Raw genomic sequence first — 19,458 nt, forward strand, 5'->3', positions numbered from 1 at the left:
TGGTGGCTCATGCCTGTAACCCCAACTCTTTGGGAGGCCGAGGCAGGAGGATCGCTTGAGTCAAGGAGTTCAAGACCAGCCTGGGTACACAGTGAGACTCTGCCTCAAAATAAAATAAAATAATAAATAAAATAAAGGTTAAAGTGAACTGCCTAAAGTTACATGATTACCTAGAAATACCCACCATGATTGGATATAAACCACCATATAAACCAGGGGTTGGTTAACTTTTTACAAAAAGGCCAAATAGTAAATACTTTAGGTTTGTAGCCTATACAGTCTCTATCACAACCAGTCAATGCTGCCACTATAGCACAAAAGCAGCCATAGACAATATATAAATAAATGTGTGGAACTATGTTCCAATAAAACCTTACTTACAAAAACAGGCAGTGGGTTGGATTAGGTTCATAGGCCATAGTCTGCAGACCCCTGCCCTAGGCCTTTAGATTACTAGTCTAGTTTCTTTTCCATTACTTTATGGTTACCACCTATTTTCAGGATAGAGTTTCAGCATAAAACTTAGTAGCATTAACTATCACAGAAAAGATAAATCAGGAATAATTTGCAGAAGAACTATGAATACAGTAAGATAGTACATAAATATTAGTACTATTGTTTTTTCTTCTTTTACAGCTTCTATTATAAAACTCTCTCTTAATCCTTCCTTTATTTCTTTCTCTTCTGTTAAAGCTTTGGGCCTAGAAGAGAACACTTTTCTATTTCTCCAAAAGTATTCAAAGCAAATATGTTTGCAGAATATCATTCCAAAGAAAGTAGTGGATATTCCATGAGACACCAGAATGAACAAACTTACATTATCTCATCTTTTAAAACGGTAAGCAGTGCGAAACTTCTGAATCCAACTTGCATGAGCATGTTTTGGGGAGAGTGGAGGGAACAGCGTTAAGCTACTACTCTACTCTCAATCTCAAAGAACAGAGTGATTATCAGTTTTCTAATTATATAATCTATATGCTATGGTATGCTACAGTGGTAAAGACACTGGACTTGGAATTGGAAGACCTAATATGGAATTCTTTCTCTGGCACTTACTATCTTTCTATCTTTGTGATCTAGTAACCTACATATAAGGAGTTGCCGTGAAAATTAAGACAAATAACTATTTTAAAATACCAAGCATCAGAAGCATTGATTATTGCTGTATTTCAAATTATAAACTTCTTAATGAAGTTCTCTTCTACCTTTTTTTTTTTTTGAGACAGAGTCTCCCTCTGTCGCCAGGCTGGAGTGCAGCGGCGCAATCTCGGCTCACTGCAACCTCCACCTCCCAAGTTCAAGCGATTCTCCTGCCTCAGCCTCCTGAGTAGCTGGGACTACAGGCATGCACTACCACGCCCAGCTAATGTTTTTGTATTTTTAGTAGAGACTAGGGTTCACCATGTTGGCCAAGATGGTCTTGATCTCTTGACCTCGTGATTCACCAGCCTTGGCCTCCCAAAGTGCTGGGATTACAGGTGTGAGCCACCACGCCCGGCCTCTTCTACATTTTTAATAAGCTACCATATGATACAATATTCCATAACAGTACAATATCATTTATAAAGCATCCAAAATATTTATTGCTAAAGTATAAAGCACTTCTTTGTCAAGGAGCTAAAAGTTCTTAAAACATGTTCTCTGATTTCAGCCCATAATATTCCTTTGAAATTAAAACAAACCAGAATTTATTGAGTGACATGTGCTAGGCATTTTATATATATCAACTCATTTAATCTTCACAACAACCTTGAGAAGAAACAAGCTCAGTTCCTTGCCCAAGGAACCCAGCTCCTAAGTGGCAGCAGTTCTTGGGTTATACCCCAGGTTACACTGAGTATAACCTGTCACTATTTTTTTCATTAGTTAATACTGTCTCTTCAGTTTTTTGACTTGGGGTCCACAAAAAGTCAAGTGCCTCATATAAGGTCAAAGAATAATTACTTTCAGTGCGGTACAAGGCAAACGTTTAGATAACAGTACGTTATTCCACTAAATTAAATCACCTCCAAATAACATACTATTTTAAAGATAATTCCTGCTTAATCTACTTTTGGTTTCAAAAATATACTGGTAAATAGAGTAAAATCAGTCTACTTACCACTAGTTAAATAAATTAGGGTATTCCCAAGTTAAGCTTTAGTTGTCCAAAGAAACAAATGTAGAATTTTGATTAGAGAGAAAAATAAACCAAAGAACAAATTTCCTCAAACTCCAATGGTATATTAATAAACATAAGAACATTTCTAAACCTCCTAGCAGGTTTCATGCCTGGAAGCCCTTCCAGAAAGCAGATTTCTTCTTCAATAATTTTTTTCCCATGAAATTTACAGAAATTATCCCAGAGAAAAATTGGCGACTCTAGTGCTTTTGAAGAATTAAATCAGTAAATTAGAAGTTTTTAAATCCTGACATTAAATATAACATATAAAGGGAATAAAAGTATATAAAATATTTTGTAAATCTATGACCCTCATCCCCCTTTGTTTAAACCAGAGTAGGACCCTTTTTTTTCCCTTGCTAAAATAAAATAAACTTCAGTTCCACCCTCTGTTGCTTACCTGTTGCACAGTATGCTGAGAGCTCCATGTGGACTACAGTCACATGGCTGACAGAGCCCAGAAGTGTAATTTGGGTAAAAGCCCTCTTTGCAGGTTTCACAGTGAAGCCCCTGATAACCTGGCCGACATTCACACTGCCCTGTGGTCTGGTTGCAGTGATTCACATCCAGGCTTCCAACCACAGAGCAGTTACATACATACTCTGCAAAGGAAAGAAGGAAAGAGACATTACCAACCAAGATTTAAGGCCCTTTTAATAAAATGAACTCTATTTTATTTTTCTTAATAAATTTTCATGACAACTTTGTAAGGACAGATAAAATTAACTCTAGTTCAAATTTACTTTCTATCCTGTTTAGTTTATTCAAATCAGGAAACATATAGGGTATATAAATTATGTTTGTTGTGTGTGTGTGTGTGTGTGTGTGTGTGTGTGTGTGTGTGTGTATTATGTTTTTCTGAATTAGAAGCCACCAAAGACAGGCTTATCTACACGGCACTAAGGGCACATGTTGGAAATGACAACATGTTAAATAATAAATAATCCCATTGTACAGCAGCAAAAGCCTAAGGCTCAGATGATTAACTTTGGTAACCTTATTCAAGGTCATACTAGATTGTGCCACAGCGAGAATCATAAGTTAATGCGTTCTGCCCAGGAAGAAATTAATGAAGAATAGAAACTTTAAAGTAAGGAAATGATGAACAATAAAACCAGAGGAGAAAGTTTACAGGTTCATCCTGATCTGGGAGTTAAAACCAATCCCAGCCGGGCGCGGTGGCTCAAGCCTGTAATCCCAGCACTTTGGGAGGCCGAGACAGGCGGATCACGAGGTCAGGAGATCGAGACCATCCTGGCTAACACGGTGAAACCCCGTCTCTACTAAAAATACAAAAACAAAAACTAGCCGGGCGAGGTGGCGGTGCCTGTAGTCCCAGCTACTCGGGAGGCTGAGGCAGGAGAATGGCGTGAACCCGGGAGGCGGAGCTTGCAGTGAGCTGAGATCTGGCCACTGCACTCCAGCCTGGGTGACAGAGCGAGACTCCATCTCAAAAAAAAAAAAAAAAAAAAAAAAAAAAAAAAAAAAACCAATCCCAATTTGAATGTCTTTCCCAAATTAAAATATTTGGAAAATAAACATTTCTTTTAAGTATATTTCAAACAGTTCTTTGTTATTTGCTTGTTTGTTTCACTTTTTTCACTTTTCAAAAGAAATATTTTAATTTTTAATTTTTGTGAGTACACAGGAGTATAAGGTATGTATATTTATGGGGTACTTGAGATATTCTGACAGGCATGCAGTGTGTAATAATCACATCAGGGGCCGGGAGCGGTGGCTCAAGCCTGTAATCCCAGCACTTTGGGAGGCCGAGACGGGCGGATCACGGGTCAGGAGATCGAGACTATCCTGGCTAACACGGTGAAACCCCGTCCAGCCTGAGTGACAGAGTGAGACTCCATCTCAAAAAAAAAAAAATAATAATAATAATAATCACATCAGGGTAAATGGGGTATCCATCACCTTAAGCATTTATCCTTGTGTTACAAACAATCCAATTCTACTCCTTTAGTTATTTTAACACGTACAATCAAATTACTGTCCATAAATTACTAAATTATTGACCACAGTCACTCTGTTGTGTTATCAAATACTAGGTCTTATTCATTCTTTCTATTTTTTTTGTACCCATTAACCACCCCCACTTCCTTCCCACCGTACCCCTGTCAGACGGTTCTTTGGATAAAAATATTGAGAAGCCCTTAGTTTTAGACTTCTAGTGCAAAGACTCATTTAAAGGTCAGTTAGGATTTGTTTTTTGCTACTGCCTCTATTCATTTTATCAAAAGGAAAGTGTTTTCAACATAGCTTGACACAGTATTAACTGAGGACTTTGTATTAACATATATATCCTAGGAATAGGTCCCATTCCAAAATAGCTATGATCCTACCCTTAAAGGGTCCTGAGAAATCTATGGTACAAATTACAGTTCTAAATAGGTAAGGCACTATATAAAATGGCACTGTACCGATACAGTTTAGCTTGGAAAAAAAATCTTTGATATTATTTTTGATTACTTCAAAAAGCTACTAGACAACTACAAATCCAGAGTCTCAAATAGAGAGTTATAAAAGGGTTTGCTTCTCCATTCTAGAAAAGGAAATTAAGCTTCAAAATTCTTTATGTAATCACAAGCAGCTTATTTATCCACACAAGTAAAAACAAAAGATTCCTCAAAGAAATTCCCACTTGGCCAACTGTATACCTCCCACACTTCTGCAGTTCCTAAACTTTGGTGTCACTTTTTCCCTGCTCTTCACAGCTCTTCTAGTTTGTAAAGATAACAAATAACGAATAAATAGGCCGGGCGCAGTGGCTCATGTGTGTAATCCTAGCACTTTGGGAGGTCAAGGTGGGCAGATCACTTGAGCTCAGGAGTTTGAGACCAGCCTGGGCAACATGGTGAAATTCCATCTCTACAAAAAAAAAAAAAAAAAAAATTAGCCGGGCATCCTGGCGTGCGCCTGTAGTCCTGGCTACTCAGGAGGCTGAGGTGGGAGGATCGCTTGAGCCTGGAAGGCCGAGGTTACAGTGAACCAAGATCTCGCCACTGCACCCCCACCTGGGTGACAGAGTAAGACCTGTCTCAAAAAAAATAATTAAAGTAAAATAAATAAATAAATATTGGCAGCTTATTTGTTTATTTTATGTCTATTTCAAACTTGAGTGGTGCACAAAATCCAAAGGAAAGTTCAGATTTCTTCAGCCTCAAGCTTAGGAAAGGAACGAGCTTCCCATTACAATCAAGACTCTTATTTTCACTAGGCTACATAAACATGACATTTCTTTGACAGAGTTACATGTTTTCACATGATATTTACTTTCTGTGTAGGTGTGTTGTGGTTTTTGTAAATAACAAAGCCATGTTCAGTGGTCTGTAAACCTGCCAATGACAACTTCATGACAGGACCTTCACTCCACCAGAAACGACCAGAACACTTAAAGTAACATTTTTCTTCTGAAATCGGGCAGAAATTCAACTTACATCCAACTCTTCCTGCTGGACCTATTTTATTACAAATTAAACTAATTAAAGTATGTTGATGTCAGTAGAACTAGCTCAAGAAAAAATGAAAATACTAAAAAAAATTTTTCTATAATAAAGACTATGAATTTTATTTCATTATTTCCTTTCTAATGTATTTCCATCTGAAAACTGAGTCAACGTTCCCAATGAGTAAGACTAGCAGTATTTTCTAAAGAATCCAATTGAATTTAAGAACTCAGATATAAACACACAATATTTTTTCCAGTTAAGTTCTAATGGATAAACTTTCAATACTAACCAAGTTCACTGGTTATTTATTATTTCTATAGTCAGTCTAATATCTTCATTATTCCCTGAACATACTCTGGTTAGTCCTGTCTCTGAACGTTTGCTTATTCTGTGCATCTTGGAGTGCTCTTTTTCACATATTCAAACTTATTCCCTATTTTAAGAATCAGCTGAAACTCAATTCTCCATAAACTCTTACTGCCCCTATTATGAATCCGTAACAATACCTACTACCTAAACCTCTCAAATGACAATAATTTGAAGAGGCAGTAAAGCAAAGAGTTATGAGCACAGATTGTAGAGGTTGGCTAAGATTAAATCCTGCTCTCTCACTAACTTTATACCCGTAGGCAAGTTAATTAAGCTCTGTGTGCCTTCATTTTTTTCTCCTGTAAACAGGGCATAATAGTAGCTATACCACTCAGTGCCAATACTTAAGCTGGAAGTGGTCTGGAGTATTGCAATAATTAATACATCAGCTGGAAAAAAAGTAGAAAGTGTTATCAGATAAAATAATAAATGCAATTCGGATGTTAGATTCACAGGCTATAGCTTTGTTATACCCTGAGGATAAGATCTAAAAGCCTGACAATGGGTTTAGTACCATAGCAGCTTTGAATAATGTCTGGGAAACAGAATTAGTTTCCTATTACGCACAAATCCATGTTATGGCTCATCTAGGTAGAGAATAGATGATATTCTACTTATACTAGGCTCCACTCATTAACAATATGCGTGCCTTAAAATACACAGTGGTAAAAACAAGGATTTAGGATGCGGCTTCAGAGAAGATGAAAAATGAGCATTTATTTATTATACATCCTTGGTACTAATCAGTTTAACAGTAGCAGCGTGAATGGCAAATGTTGCAGCAAGAGAGACCACCCCAGAGATAAGAAGGGGGCTGACACATCAAGACAAAAAGGCACTATCATGTTAATACTTCTCCCCAAAATAATGAAAGGAAAGGAAGAGAATACAAAGTAAACCAAGTGCCAGGGAGCATGGGCATCTTTTCTGTTTGTAACTCAGAACTTAAGGCCCGTCCCAGTGACTGACCTTAAATGAAATGACCCAAGTTAAATGAATAGTATAAGCAACAGTAATAAATGTAAAACACTCCGGGTATTCATTAAATTGTGCCAGGACAATTTGTTACCTTGTAAGTAGAGTAAAATCTCAGACCCTTCACAGGTCTAGACATTTGTGCGGAACCAGAGAGGAGTTAATGCAGAAATAATGCAGTCCCCTTAGTAAAAATGTGGCAATATGAAAAAGAAGGAAGTTTCAATTGATAGAAGCAATGAGAAGGACCAAAGACAAGAGGAAGTGCTGACTTTTTAATGAGTTAGAATCTTAGACATCAGAACAGCACAAAGGAGTCTGCAACATGATTAATGGAAAATCACCAGTGTGGATGTTAATGGGAATGAAACAATATGAAGAGGACACCAAAAGCTAATTACAGACAAGTATGAATAAGATGCCGAACAGCTCATTCAATTGCCTAAAAGTAAATATGGAAGAAACTCTGTCATGTGAGTAGCAGGCTTCCTTTCAGCCCTTTAATTCTTTGGAAAACTCTATAGAGAAATGATTAGAGAAGGGTAATGTAAATGTTCTCAGAGAGAGCAAAATCTTGGCAACATTTTTTCCTTTTGTTGTCTGGCTTCTGAAGAACAATAAAATACAGTGATTTTCACCCTGAAGAAGAATAAGAAACTAAACTCTTTGCCAAACTGCTTTAAGTATTTGAAAATAGACACATAAAGTCCCAGAGAAAATCAAATTCTGCACTTTTTCAAAAATTCGAAAAGCCAAGAGTTGAAGTTTTTTAGCCCTAAAAAAATGAGAGTATTTTGTTTACGAATCCCATAAGTTCCCCTGCCACCTACCTCCACCTGCTCTGCCCTTTGTGCACAAACATTTGCCCTGGTAAAAGATTATCTACTTGAACATACTGAAGACCTTTTCTAGGCCTTTCATAAACCTCATAGGCTCTCTCTTCATCCAACTTTTAACCATCTCATAGAGAATATTTGGTGTGTTCTGGCATTCAGCTTGTTTGCATTTATGATGGGAGTTTTTGAAAAATACTAATTGTGATTGTATGTCCTAATGAATGTGTCCCCTCTGTGTCTCTTTTTGAAGTCATTTCTAAGTGCTAGAATTAACTGTAATGCTCAAGCAGTACAATTGTGTGTTAAACTTTTGCAGATAAAAATCCATAAAAACAGTAAATGAAAAATTTGCATAACAAAAATAAAAAACTATGTCCTCAGTCACGATGGAAATCTCCTAAACAAAGAAATGTTACCCTGACAACAATACTGTTGGTAAACTAAAATGATTAAAAAATTATTGCATTTAAGCATAGATACTAGAAGACTACTTGTAGCTATAACTAATACAGAGCACTCACAGGAATCTGATTCAGAAAGACAGCCTGAAATTCTATCTACAAAAGTATTGCATTTAAGCATAGATACTAGAAGACTACTGGTGGCTATAAGTAATACAGAGCACTCACAGGAATCTGGTTCAGGAAGACAGCCTGAAATTCAATTTACAGCCTTTTGCAAAACTGCATAAACACCTTTGCAAAACTCAATTTCTGACTCCTTTTCATTCATTCAACAACAATTTCACCCCTTTTATTGTTAGCTGACATGTAATAATAATACCTATTTATGCAACACAGAGTGGTATTTCAATACATGCATACAATGTGTAATGATCAGACTAAATAGCATATCCATTACCTCAAACATTGATCATTTCATTGTACTATGAACATTCAAAATTCTCTCTTCTAGCTTTTTGAAAATATAGAGTAAATTACAGTTAACTATATTTATTTACCCTATTGTGCTGCAGAACACCAGTACTCATTTAGTACTATACAGCTATAATTTTGTATCCATTAACCAATCTCTTCCCATCCTTCCTTCTCACCTCCCCTTCATGGCTTCTAATACCTCCAATTCTACTCTTTTTGTTTTTTGAGACAGAGCCTCACTCTGCAGCCTAGGCTGGAGTGTGGTGGCACAATCTCGGCTCACTGCAAGCTCTGCCTCCCGGGTTCAGGCAATTCTCCTGCCTCACCTTCTGAGTAGCTGGGATTACAGGTGCACACCATCACACTCGGCTAATTTTTGTATTTTTAGTAGAGACGGGGTTTCACCATGTTGGTCAGGCTGGTCTTGAACCCCTGACCTCGTGATCCGCCTGCCTCAGACTCCCAAAGTGCTGGGATTACAGGCATGAGCCACCGCACCTGGCTCCAATTCTACTCTTTACTTTCATGAGCTCGATTTTTTTTTTTTAATCTCCCACATATGAGTAAGAACATGCAGTATTTAACTTTCTGTGCCTTATTTTACTTAACATAATAACCTCCAGCTTCATCTATGTTTCCATAAATAGCAGGATTTCATTCTTTTTCATGGCTGTATAGGACCAATATTCTAAAGCATTTCCCCTGTGTTTTCTTCTAGTAGTTTTATAGTTTCAGATCTTACTTTTAAGTCGTTAATCTATTTTGAGTTAATTTTTGTATAAGATGAAAGATGAGAGGTCTAGTTTTATTCTTCTGCATATAGATATCCAGTTTCCCCAGCATCATTTATTGAAGAATATATCCTTTCCCTCAATGTATGTTCTGAGCACCTTTATTGAAAATCAGTTGGCTGTAAACACATGGATTTATTTCTGGATTCTCTGCTCTGTTCCACTGACTTATGTGTCTGTTTTCATACCTATGCCATGTTGTTTTGGTTACCATAGTTTTGTAGTATATTTTGAAGTCAGGTAGTGTGATGCCTCCAGCTTTGTTCTTTTTGCTCAGGATTGCTTTGTCTTCTGTGGTTCCATATGAATTTCAGGGTTTTTTTTTTAAATTTCTGTGAAGAATATCACTGATATTTTGATAGGGATTGCATTAAATCTATAAATTGCTTTAGGTAGTACACTCTTGCTTTTTAATATCTTCAAATACTGTTACCTATTAAGAATACAAAAAACCTGTAATAAGCTATTCCTAAACGTACAATATTTATCAGAGCACTGGCCATTCAAGTTCTAAGTCCCAAAGATATATCATCGTTTTAGACAGTTGGAACTACAGTCTGACTTGCAAAAGTAGATGGAAATAGTTCTATTCTCAGCACACACAATGCAAACATTATAGGAACATCCACTCAATGGAAGTCAAAAAGCAAAACTGTACTTTGAAAGGCAATGAGTATCCATCTATTTGAATAGCTAAAGTACACAAACAAAAAAAAATTGACAATACTAATTGCTGGCAAGCATGCAGGACTTTCAAAAATTACTAGTGTAAGTACAAAATAGTAGAGACACTTTGGAAAACAGCTTGACAGTTTCTTATAAAGTTAAATATACCTTTACTATATGACCCAGCAATTCCACTCCTAGGTATGTATCTGAGGGAAATGAAAAGTTATAGTCACACAAAAACTTGTACAGAAATATTTATAAGTGATATTAATAATCACCAAAACCTGGAAATCAACCAAATGTCCTTCAGCTAGTGAATGGATACAGTATGGTACATTCTCATAATGGAATGCCATTCAACAATAAAAAGGAATAAACCACTGATATCCAAGAACATGGATGAATCTTAAATGCATTATGCTAAATGAAAGGAGCCAGGGGCAGAGAATAGATCAGGGATTTGCCAAGAGGTGGGGGCAGAAGGGAAGGGCTGACTACAAAGGAGCAATACAGGGGAATTTTAAGGGGGTAATAAAACCATTTTGCATCTTGATTATGCATGTATCAAAACTAACAGAACTATTGCACATCAAATGAGTAAATATCATTGGATATAAATTTAAAAAAAAGCAAAAAAATTTTTTTAAGCAATGAGGTTTCACTAGATTCAATTTTTAAAATGTTGCTGGAAGGATGCCTTGGTGTCCCACAAGCAACTATTTCAACTGAACTGTGGCACCAGCATCCATAGGGGATCCAACTAATGATTGAGGCTTTCTCAAAGTGACTGTTACATTTTAGATAGCAGGAAGTTATTAATGCTCCAGCTGATTATTGCATAAGGAGTTGCGGAACATTTTAGTATTTAAAATGCTATTTCACTAAAAGGAGTACAATCTTTTCTTTTCCCTTTGGCTCCAACTTAAGTCTTAGGCTGCAACTGTTCCCATGTACAATGAGAGACAAGAGGAAAAAAATGAAAGATAAAGATGTATAGGATTACCATCCTTTTTTCATATGCAATTGTTTGTTTCCTTTTGAGATTCATCATTAAAAACCCTACTCTGTTTAAACAAAGACCAGGAAAATGCATGTAAATATAACTTTCAATCTATCTAATCTATTCAACAAAGAACGTCACCCATTTTCACAAGCCTAGGATTGGATCCACAAAAATTACATCATTCCTGATTTTCGAATTGAAAAGAAAAGGAAAAATATTGTCGAAATCAAGAGTAGGAATACACAACTCAAACCTCTGCGTGTACATCAAATGATTCTTTAAAAAAATCCAACAAACTGACTGGGTGCGGTGGCTCACATCTGTAATCCCAGAACTTTGGGAGGCCGAGGTAGGCAGATCACTGAAGGTCAGGAGTTCAAGCCCAGCCTGGCCAACATGGCAAAACCCCATCTCTACTAAAATACAAAAATTAGTCAGGCATGGTGGCATGTGCCTGTAATCCCATCTACTCTGGAGGCTGAGGCAGGAGAATCGCTTGAACCCGGGAGGCGGAGGTTGGCAGTGAGATGAGATCGTGCCACTGTACTTCAGCCTGGATTACAGAGCGAAACCCTGTCTCAAAACAAACAAACAAACAAACAAACAAAACCAACAAAACTATATTATCTTGACTACAGGCCTGATTTCCTAAGTATATGGTGTATTTCAAAATGTACTTTTTATTAGGACCATATTTTATGTTTTAGGTTTGAAGAAAAGGAATCTCAGAAAAGCCTCATTCTACGGAAAATGAATTATCAACACAAGAATTTTTGTTTTGAGAGTCTTACTCTAGAGTAACATTAATGCTCAGATCACATTTGAGTATTGCCACGGTATTGCCACAAATCTTTGAAAACTTGGGAAACTTAATATTAAAGCTGATGAATTTCTTTAGTTAAACTAGACTTTGTAGAGATGTGTAGTATTAAAGTCACTGCTTTTAAAGAAAAGTTTTAAGCTTTGTTTGAAAATAAAAATGTATCAGTTAAAATTCCCAGTCACAATTTACTACAGCAAAACATTTCTTCAACTTCATGGTAGACATATGAAATAAATGGGGCAACATAATCCAGGTTTTGTAGAAAATTTTCTGTCTCACATTTAAAAATCATGTTGTTAGTGCTTGTCCCTGGCTCACTGCCAGTTGTCCACAATTCAGAGATAATTCATCTAATTAATGAGACAAGATGACAAGTTCTGGAAAAGGTTGTAAAGGCTAGTTTTTACTTCTAATAACAATGATGATATTACCAGCTATTAAGCATATCCTACACATATATCAGATATCACACTAGAAACTGGACACAAATGGCCTCCTTTAGTGTTCACCATAATCCTGTGATGCAGGTACCTCAAGCGAGGAATCTGAGTCTCAGATAGATGAAACAAATCACAGAACTAATCAGTACGGAAGAAGAGACTAAAGCCCAAAATGAGTAATTCCAAAGTCCATGTCTTTTCACTCTGAGAAGCCAAACAATCAGACAGACCCAGAACACCTTAAAATCAAACTTTGCTGCTAATTAACCAGCTCTAGGACAGTTAGTGAATCTAACTGCTCTGAGATTCAGTGTCTCAATGTACAAACTGTGGCTAATTCTTTTCATCTATCATGAAAAACAATTAAAGGTCAAATTATATATGGCCACGTATATTGTTTTTGGTTTACAAAAACTTTCGTTTAATTGAGCCACTGGTGTATCTAATAATCTGAATAAGTAAATCAGAAGGCAATTTCCTTTGAAAATTTTGAATGTATATACTATGTTTTAAGGGAAAATCATAGGTTTTAAATTGCTCAGTGGTGGCAAATTTTCTCATATTTCTCCACATTTCTCATAGTAGTTTAGCACAGTAGTGATCAATAAATAGCTATAAATGTCAGTTCAAATCAGATTCCATTTTATAAAATAAAATTAGAGCTGGTCAATTTAAAAGACAAAGGTCTTCAAGATTCAATGAAAACCCAAAAAATCCAGCTACAAACACATTACAAAAGACATAAAACAGAATTATACATTAAGGTTAAAAGTAACCGAAAGGAAAAAGATGAAGCAGGTAAATATTAACTAAAAGAAAACTAGTATAGATAGCTATATTAATTAATGTAAGACAAAATAGATGTTTAAGCAAAAAAAAAAGCAATATAAGGGGACAAGAGGTCTGGTCACTATATAAAAAAATGTACAATTCATTAAAAATATGTAGTTCTAAATTAGATGTGTATCTAATCCCATAGTCTCAAAATACATGAGGCAAAATGACAGCAAATATATTTAATATGGTTATTTGAGGATGAAGTGAGATAAAAATGTGACAGTACCAGAATAGGATATTTACTGTTTTATCTCCCCAGATGTCCCACTTTTCTTGAAATGTAGAAAATACTCTCAGAAATATATATCAGAAATAAGATATGACAATAAATGCTCTAAAATAAGGGATTGGGGAAGATTAGGAACTAGAGTTGGTTAAACTACAGCATTTTACAATGTTCTGGCAGAAGGGACTTTCTTTTAATCCAGAATTAGAATAATTCAACAAATTTCCTGAAGTCATAAAAAAGGTAGAAGAGAGAAGTCTAGTCTAGATTATAGAAAAATATTTACTACACAGGATCATGTACTCAAATACTTTCTTCATTAGCATTCTAAACACCCTTATTCTCCAAAAGTTCTTTTTTTTTTTTTGAGACGGAATCTCTGTCACCCAGGCTAGAGTGCCATGGCACACTCTCAGCTCACTGCAACCTCTGCCTCCCGGATTCAAGCGATTCTCCTGTCTCAGCCTCCCGAGTAGCTGGGAATACAGGTAAACGCCACCATGCCCGGCTAATTTTTGTATTTTTATGTAGAGAAGGGGTTTCACCAGGTTGGTCAGGCTGGTCTCAAACTCCTGACCTCAAATAATCCGCCCACCTCAGCCTCCCAAAGTGCTGGGATTACAGGCATAAGCCACCGTGCCCGGCCTCTAAAAGTTCTTTGTACCTTCCACTATGTGTCCTCTACCGTGTTCCTAGAGCACCGTCAAAGAAAGTTACAATATAAACCTGGCCTGTTAAAGGTTTTACTTTCACTAAGTCCCTAGAACTGCTTCTAAATCCTTAGATTTATCTTATTGTTTCCACATATCCATTGCCGGCATTGGCTATTCCAAGCTTCTCTTTAAGTCTTCCATCCCACTATACAACCAGCAAATGGGTGCAACTTCATGGAAACTGAGACCTTCTTTTTCTCTCTTCCTCCTTTTTCCCACCAACCTAACCTTCTCTCCAGTTTCAGGCTAGACAGACCCTTCCAAGACCAAACAATACCTCCAACTGCACTCTTCATCACATCCTCTCCCAAAGCTCTTTCCAGGACTCTACTCTGCCCACTCCCATTGTCCCCCTCCTTCAGCCTTTTCAAGCCTTCACTTTTTACAGAATTCACCTTCAAATATGCATTGGGTCTCTCACGATTCTCTGTTCAGTCTCCTGTTCCATTTAACTAGCATTTATTTTCTAAATAAAATTTCTCAGACAAAAATACAGACTGCCTCCTTTTCTTCACCACGTTTTCTTCTTAATGCTCTGCAATCTTTTCTAAACTCTACTAAAAATGCTCTCTCAAAAGTTACTAACCCAAAACAAAACAATAGCCTTCTCAGGCCATATTCTGCTTAACCATTTTGCAGCATTGGACATACTGATACCCCTTCCATTTTGAAACTCTTTCTTTGGTCTCCATGTCATTGGATAAATCCATGAGCACTTATTGAGGATTTTACTATGATCAAGTCCTCTCCTTATGCTTCCACTTCCACATGGCAGACAGATCATTATGGTTCCCAATGAATCCATGGAGAGAGACAAGTCTCAGCTACTCCAGTCATCCCCATCAAGGCCCCAAACATATGGGTGAGGCCATTTTAGATCCTCCAGCTGTAGCCAATCTACCAATACAGCCAGGGTAAGCCCAAGAGAGACCAGGAGAAGAATCATCAGAATGAGAAATAAATCATTGTTATTGTTTTCAGACACTAATATCAAGAATGATATTACTATGGGGAATATTATGCACAACTCTATACATATAAATTCAACAACTTTGATGAAATGGACCAATCTCTTGGAAACCAAGCTATCAAAACCTAATTCAGATTATCTAAATGGTTCTATACCTATTAAAGAAATAGAATTTATAGGTTAAAACCTTCCAAAAGAGAAATTTCCAGGCCCAGATGGCATCACTGGAGAATACTAATCATTTTAATAAGAAGTAACATCAATTTTATAAGACGTCTTCCAGATAATAGAAGAGGTAGGAATCCTTTCCAATTAATTCTATAAGGACAGCATTATTTTGATACCAAAACCAGATAAAAACATTACAAGAAAACTACAGAACAATATTCCTTGTGAACATCTTGGATCAAAAACCTCTCAACAAAATAACCAGTAATATATAAAAAACAAATTGAACCCTGCAATATATAAAAAGATTAAGTGGGATTTATTCCAGAAATACTGGTTCGACACTTGAAAATTAATCAGTACAATCCATCCTGTTAGCAGGCTAAAGAAAAATGCCATCTAGCCGGGCGAGGTGGCGGGCGCTTGTAGTCCCAGCTACTTGGGAGGCTGAGGCAGGAGAATGGCGTAAACCCGGGAGGCGGAGCTTGCAGTGAGCTGAGATCCGGCCACTGCACTCCAGCCTGGGTGACAGAGCGAGACTCCGTCTCAAAAAAAAAAAAAAAAAAAAAAAAAGAAAAATGCCATCTCATCTCAACTGATGCAAAAAAAGATTTTAAAAAATTAACATCCATTCACGGGAGAAGTGCCCAGAAAACTATGAATAGAAGGAAACTTTCTCAGCCTAATAAAGGGGTATCTATGAAGAAACAACATTTAACATTATACTTCATAGTGAGAGACTAATTACTTTCTCCCAAGATCAGGAACAAGGCAAGAATGTCCCCTCTTGCCACTCCTGTTCAAAATCATATTAGAAGTCCTAGACAGTGGAATAAAGCAAGGAAAAGAAAGAAATGGTCTTCAGATCAAAAAAAGAAACAAAACTGGGCCAGGGGAAGTAGCTCAACACGTATAAAATCCCAGTACTTTGGGAGGCCAAGGTGGGAGGATTACATGAACCCAGGAGTTCAAGACCAGTCTAGGCAACATAGTGAGACCCCCATCTCTACAGAAAAATAAATAAATAAATAAATAAATAAATAAATAAATAAATAAATAAATAAAAGCCAGGAATGGTGGCACATGCCTGTAGTCTCAGCTATTCCTGGGGCTGAGATGGAAGGATCACTTGAACCCACGAAGTCGAGGCAGTAGTGAGCCACGATCATACCACTCTATGCCAGCCTGTATAACAGAATGAGACCCTGTCTCAATAAATAAATAAATAAATAAATACTGTCTCTATTCACAGATAACATGAAAGTTTATGTAGAAAAAAAGTTTAATCTATTACAAAAATTCCTAGAACTAATAAATGACATTAATAAGCTTGCAAGGGCTGGGCCTGGTGGCTCACGCCTGTAATCCCAGTACCTTGGGAGGCCAAGGCGGGCGGATCACCTAAGGTCAGGAGTTCGAGACCAGCCTGACCAACATGGAGAAACCCTATCTCTACTAAAAATACAAAATTAGTCAGGCATGGTGGTGCATGCCTGTAATCCCAGCTACTCGGGAGACTGAGGCAGGAGAATCGCTTGAACCCAGGAGGCAGATGTTGCGGTGAACCGAGATCGCACCATTGCACTCCAGCCTGGGCAAGAAGAGCGAAACTTGGTCTCAAAAAAATAAAAAATAAGGTTGCAAGACACAAAATTAATAAACAAAAATCAACTGTATTTCTATGTGTTATGAATGAACAGATGGAATTTTTAAAATTTTAATACCACTTGACTAGCTCCAAAAATAAGAAATACTTACATACAAAATTAACACATATGACCTTTATGCTAAAAACTATGAAACATGATAAAAGAAAAAAAAAGACCTAAAAATATGGAGAGACATAATGTAAACAATTAGATCTATAGATTTAATAAATCCCAACCAAAATCCCAGAAGGATTTTTTTGTAGATATTAACAAATTAATTCTAAAATATAAATGAAAAAGCAAAGAAACCTCAATAGCCAAATAACAAAGCTGGAGGACTCACAATAATTGATTTCAAGACTTACTATAAAGCTATAGTAATCAAGACATGGTGTTATTGGTAAAAAGAAAAAAGAAAAAAACCAACACAAAGGCCAGTGGAATAGAGAGCCCAGAAGTAAACCCTCAGAAATATCTAACTAATTTAATTTTTGACAAGATGAAAAGGCAATTCAATGGAGAAAGGATGCTTTTTTTTTTCCAAATAAATGGTGTTGGTACAGTTGGACATCCATAAACAAAAGATTAAAACTCGACATTAACTCACACCTTATATAAAAATTAACTCAACATGGATCATAGCCCTAAATGTAAAATGTAAAACTATAACACTTCTAGAAGAAAACACAGAAGAAAATATGATTGACCTTGCATTAGGCAAATAGCTTACAAATAAAATACCAAAAGTAAAATCCATAAAAGAAAAATGTATAAGTTGGACTTTACTAAAATGAAATACTTTGTTCTTCAAAAGACTGCTAACAAAATTAAAACACAGCCATAGACTGGGAGAAAATACTTACAAATCACATTTCTGTCAAAGCACTTGCATCAAGAATACATGAAGAACTCTCAAAACTCAACAATAAGGAAATAATGCAATTTAAAAATGGAGAAAAGATCTAGAAACTTTACCAAAGAAGATATATGTACAACAAATAAGCACTTGAAAAGGTACCCACTATCTTTCATTAGGAAAATACAAATTAAAAGCAGAATGACATACTACTACACATCTAAAAGAATGGCAAATTTCAAAAAACTGTCAATACCGAATACCACAATGCTGAGGAAGTAGAACTCCAGTACATTGTTGGTGGGAATGCTTGAAAAATAATTTGACAGTTTCTATTTTTCTTCTCTCTCTTTTTTTTTTTTAAGAGACAGGTTCTCAATTTGTCACCTAGGCTGGAGTGCAATGGCATGGCCATAGCTCACTGTAACCTCAAACACCTGAGCTCAAGAGACCCTCCTGCCTCAGCCTCCAAAGAAGCTAGGGTTACAAGCACACACCATCATGCTTGGCTAATTTTTAAATTTTGTGCAGAGACAGGGGTGTTGCTATGTTGGCCAGGCTGGTCTCAAACTCCTGGCCTCAAGTGATCCTCCTTCCTCAGCCTCTCAAAGTGCTAGGATTACAGGTGTGACCACCACACCAGTCAGCAGTTTCTTTTCTTTTCTTTTTTTTTTTTTTTTTTTTTGAGATGGAGTCTTGCTCTGTCACCCAGGCTGGAGTGCAGTGGTGCGATCTCGGCTCACTGCAAGCTCCACCTCCCAGGTTCACGCCATTCTCCTGCCTCAGCCTCCTGAGTAGCTGGGACTACAGGCGCCCACAATCAAGCCTGGCTAATTTTTATAAAGTTAAATATATACCTACCATATGATCCAATAACTCTGCTCCCAGGTATCTACCCAAGAGAAATGAAAACTGAGTTCACACATACATGTAACTGAATGTTTATAGCAGCTTTATTCATAATCACCAAATACTGGAAATAACCCAAATGTCCTTCAACTGGTGAATGGCTAAACCAACTGTGGTCCTTTTTATATTACATATGAGAATATTTTTACACAGAATCTATGTCGGATCTATTAAGTTGATCTAGTCTGGCTAGGTGCAGTGGGTCACACCTGTAATCCCAGCACTTGGGTGGCCAAGGCAGGAGGATCCCTTGAGCCCAGGAGTTCAATACTAGCCTGGGCAACATAGTGAAACCCCATCTTTACAGTATAAAAAAATATAAAAAAATTACTCGAGCATGGTGGCTCAGACCTGTGGTTCCAGCTATTCAGGAGGTTAAAGTGAGAGGATGGCTTAAGCCTGGGAGGTCAAGGCTGCAGTGAGCTGTGATCACTGTACTCCAGCCTGGGCAACAGAGTGAGACTCTGTCTCAAAAAAAAAAAAGAGTGGCCAGACACGGTGGCTCACGCTTGTAATCCCAGCACTTTGGGAGGCCGAGGTGGGTGGATCACAAGTTCAGGAGTTCAAGACCAGCCTGGTCAACACAGTAAAACCCTGTCTCTACTAAAAATACAAAAAATTAGCCAGGTATGGTGGTGGGTGCCTATAATCCCTGCTACTGTGGAGGCTGAGGCAGGAAAATCACTTGAACCTTGGAGGCAGAAGTTGCAGCGAGCTGAGGTCATGC

At 37.1% G+C, this 19,458-nt stretch overlaps 1 protein-coding gene across 2 annotated transcripts in view; it reads right to left on the reverse strand.

Annotated features, from left to right (window-relative positions):
* Positions 1–19,458, reverse strand: part of MEGF9 (multiple EGF like domains 9) — a 115,733-nt gene that overhangs the window by 56,614 nt on the left and 39,661 nt on the right. For both annotated transcript variants that reach the window (XM_030919568.1, XM_010372015.2), the window contains one exon: positions 2,562–2,763. In XM_030919568.1, coding sequence (XP_030775428.1) covers positions 2,562–2,763 — 202 coding nt within the window. The remainder of the gene's footprint in view (positions 1–2,561; positions 2,764–19,458) is intronic.

Source organism: Rhinopithecus roxellana, chromosome 16 (genome assembly GCF_007565055.1).
Source record: "Rhinopithecus roxellana isolate Shanxi Qingling chromosome 16, ASM756505v1, whole genome shotgun sequence".
Taxonomy (NCBI): domain Eukaryota; kingdom Metazoa; phylum Chordata; class Mammalia; order Primates; family Cercopithecidae; genus Rhinopithecus; species Rhinopithecus roxellana.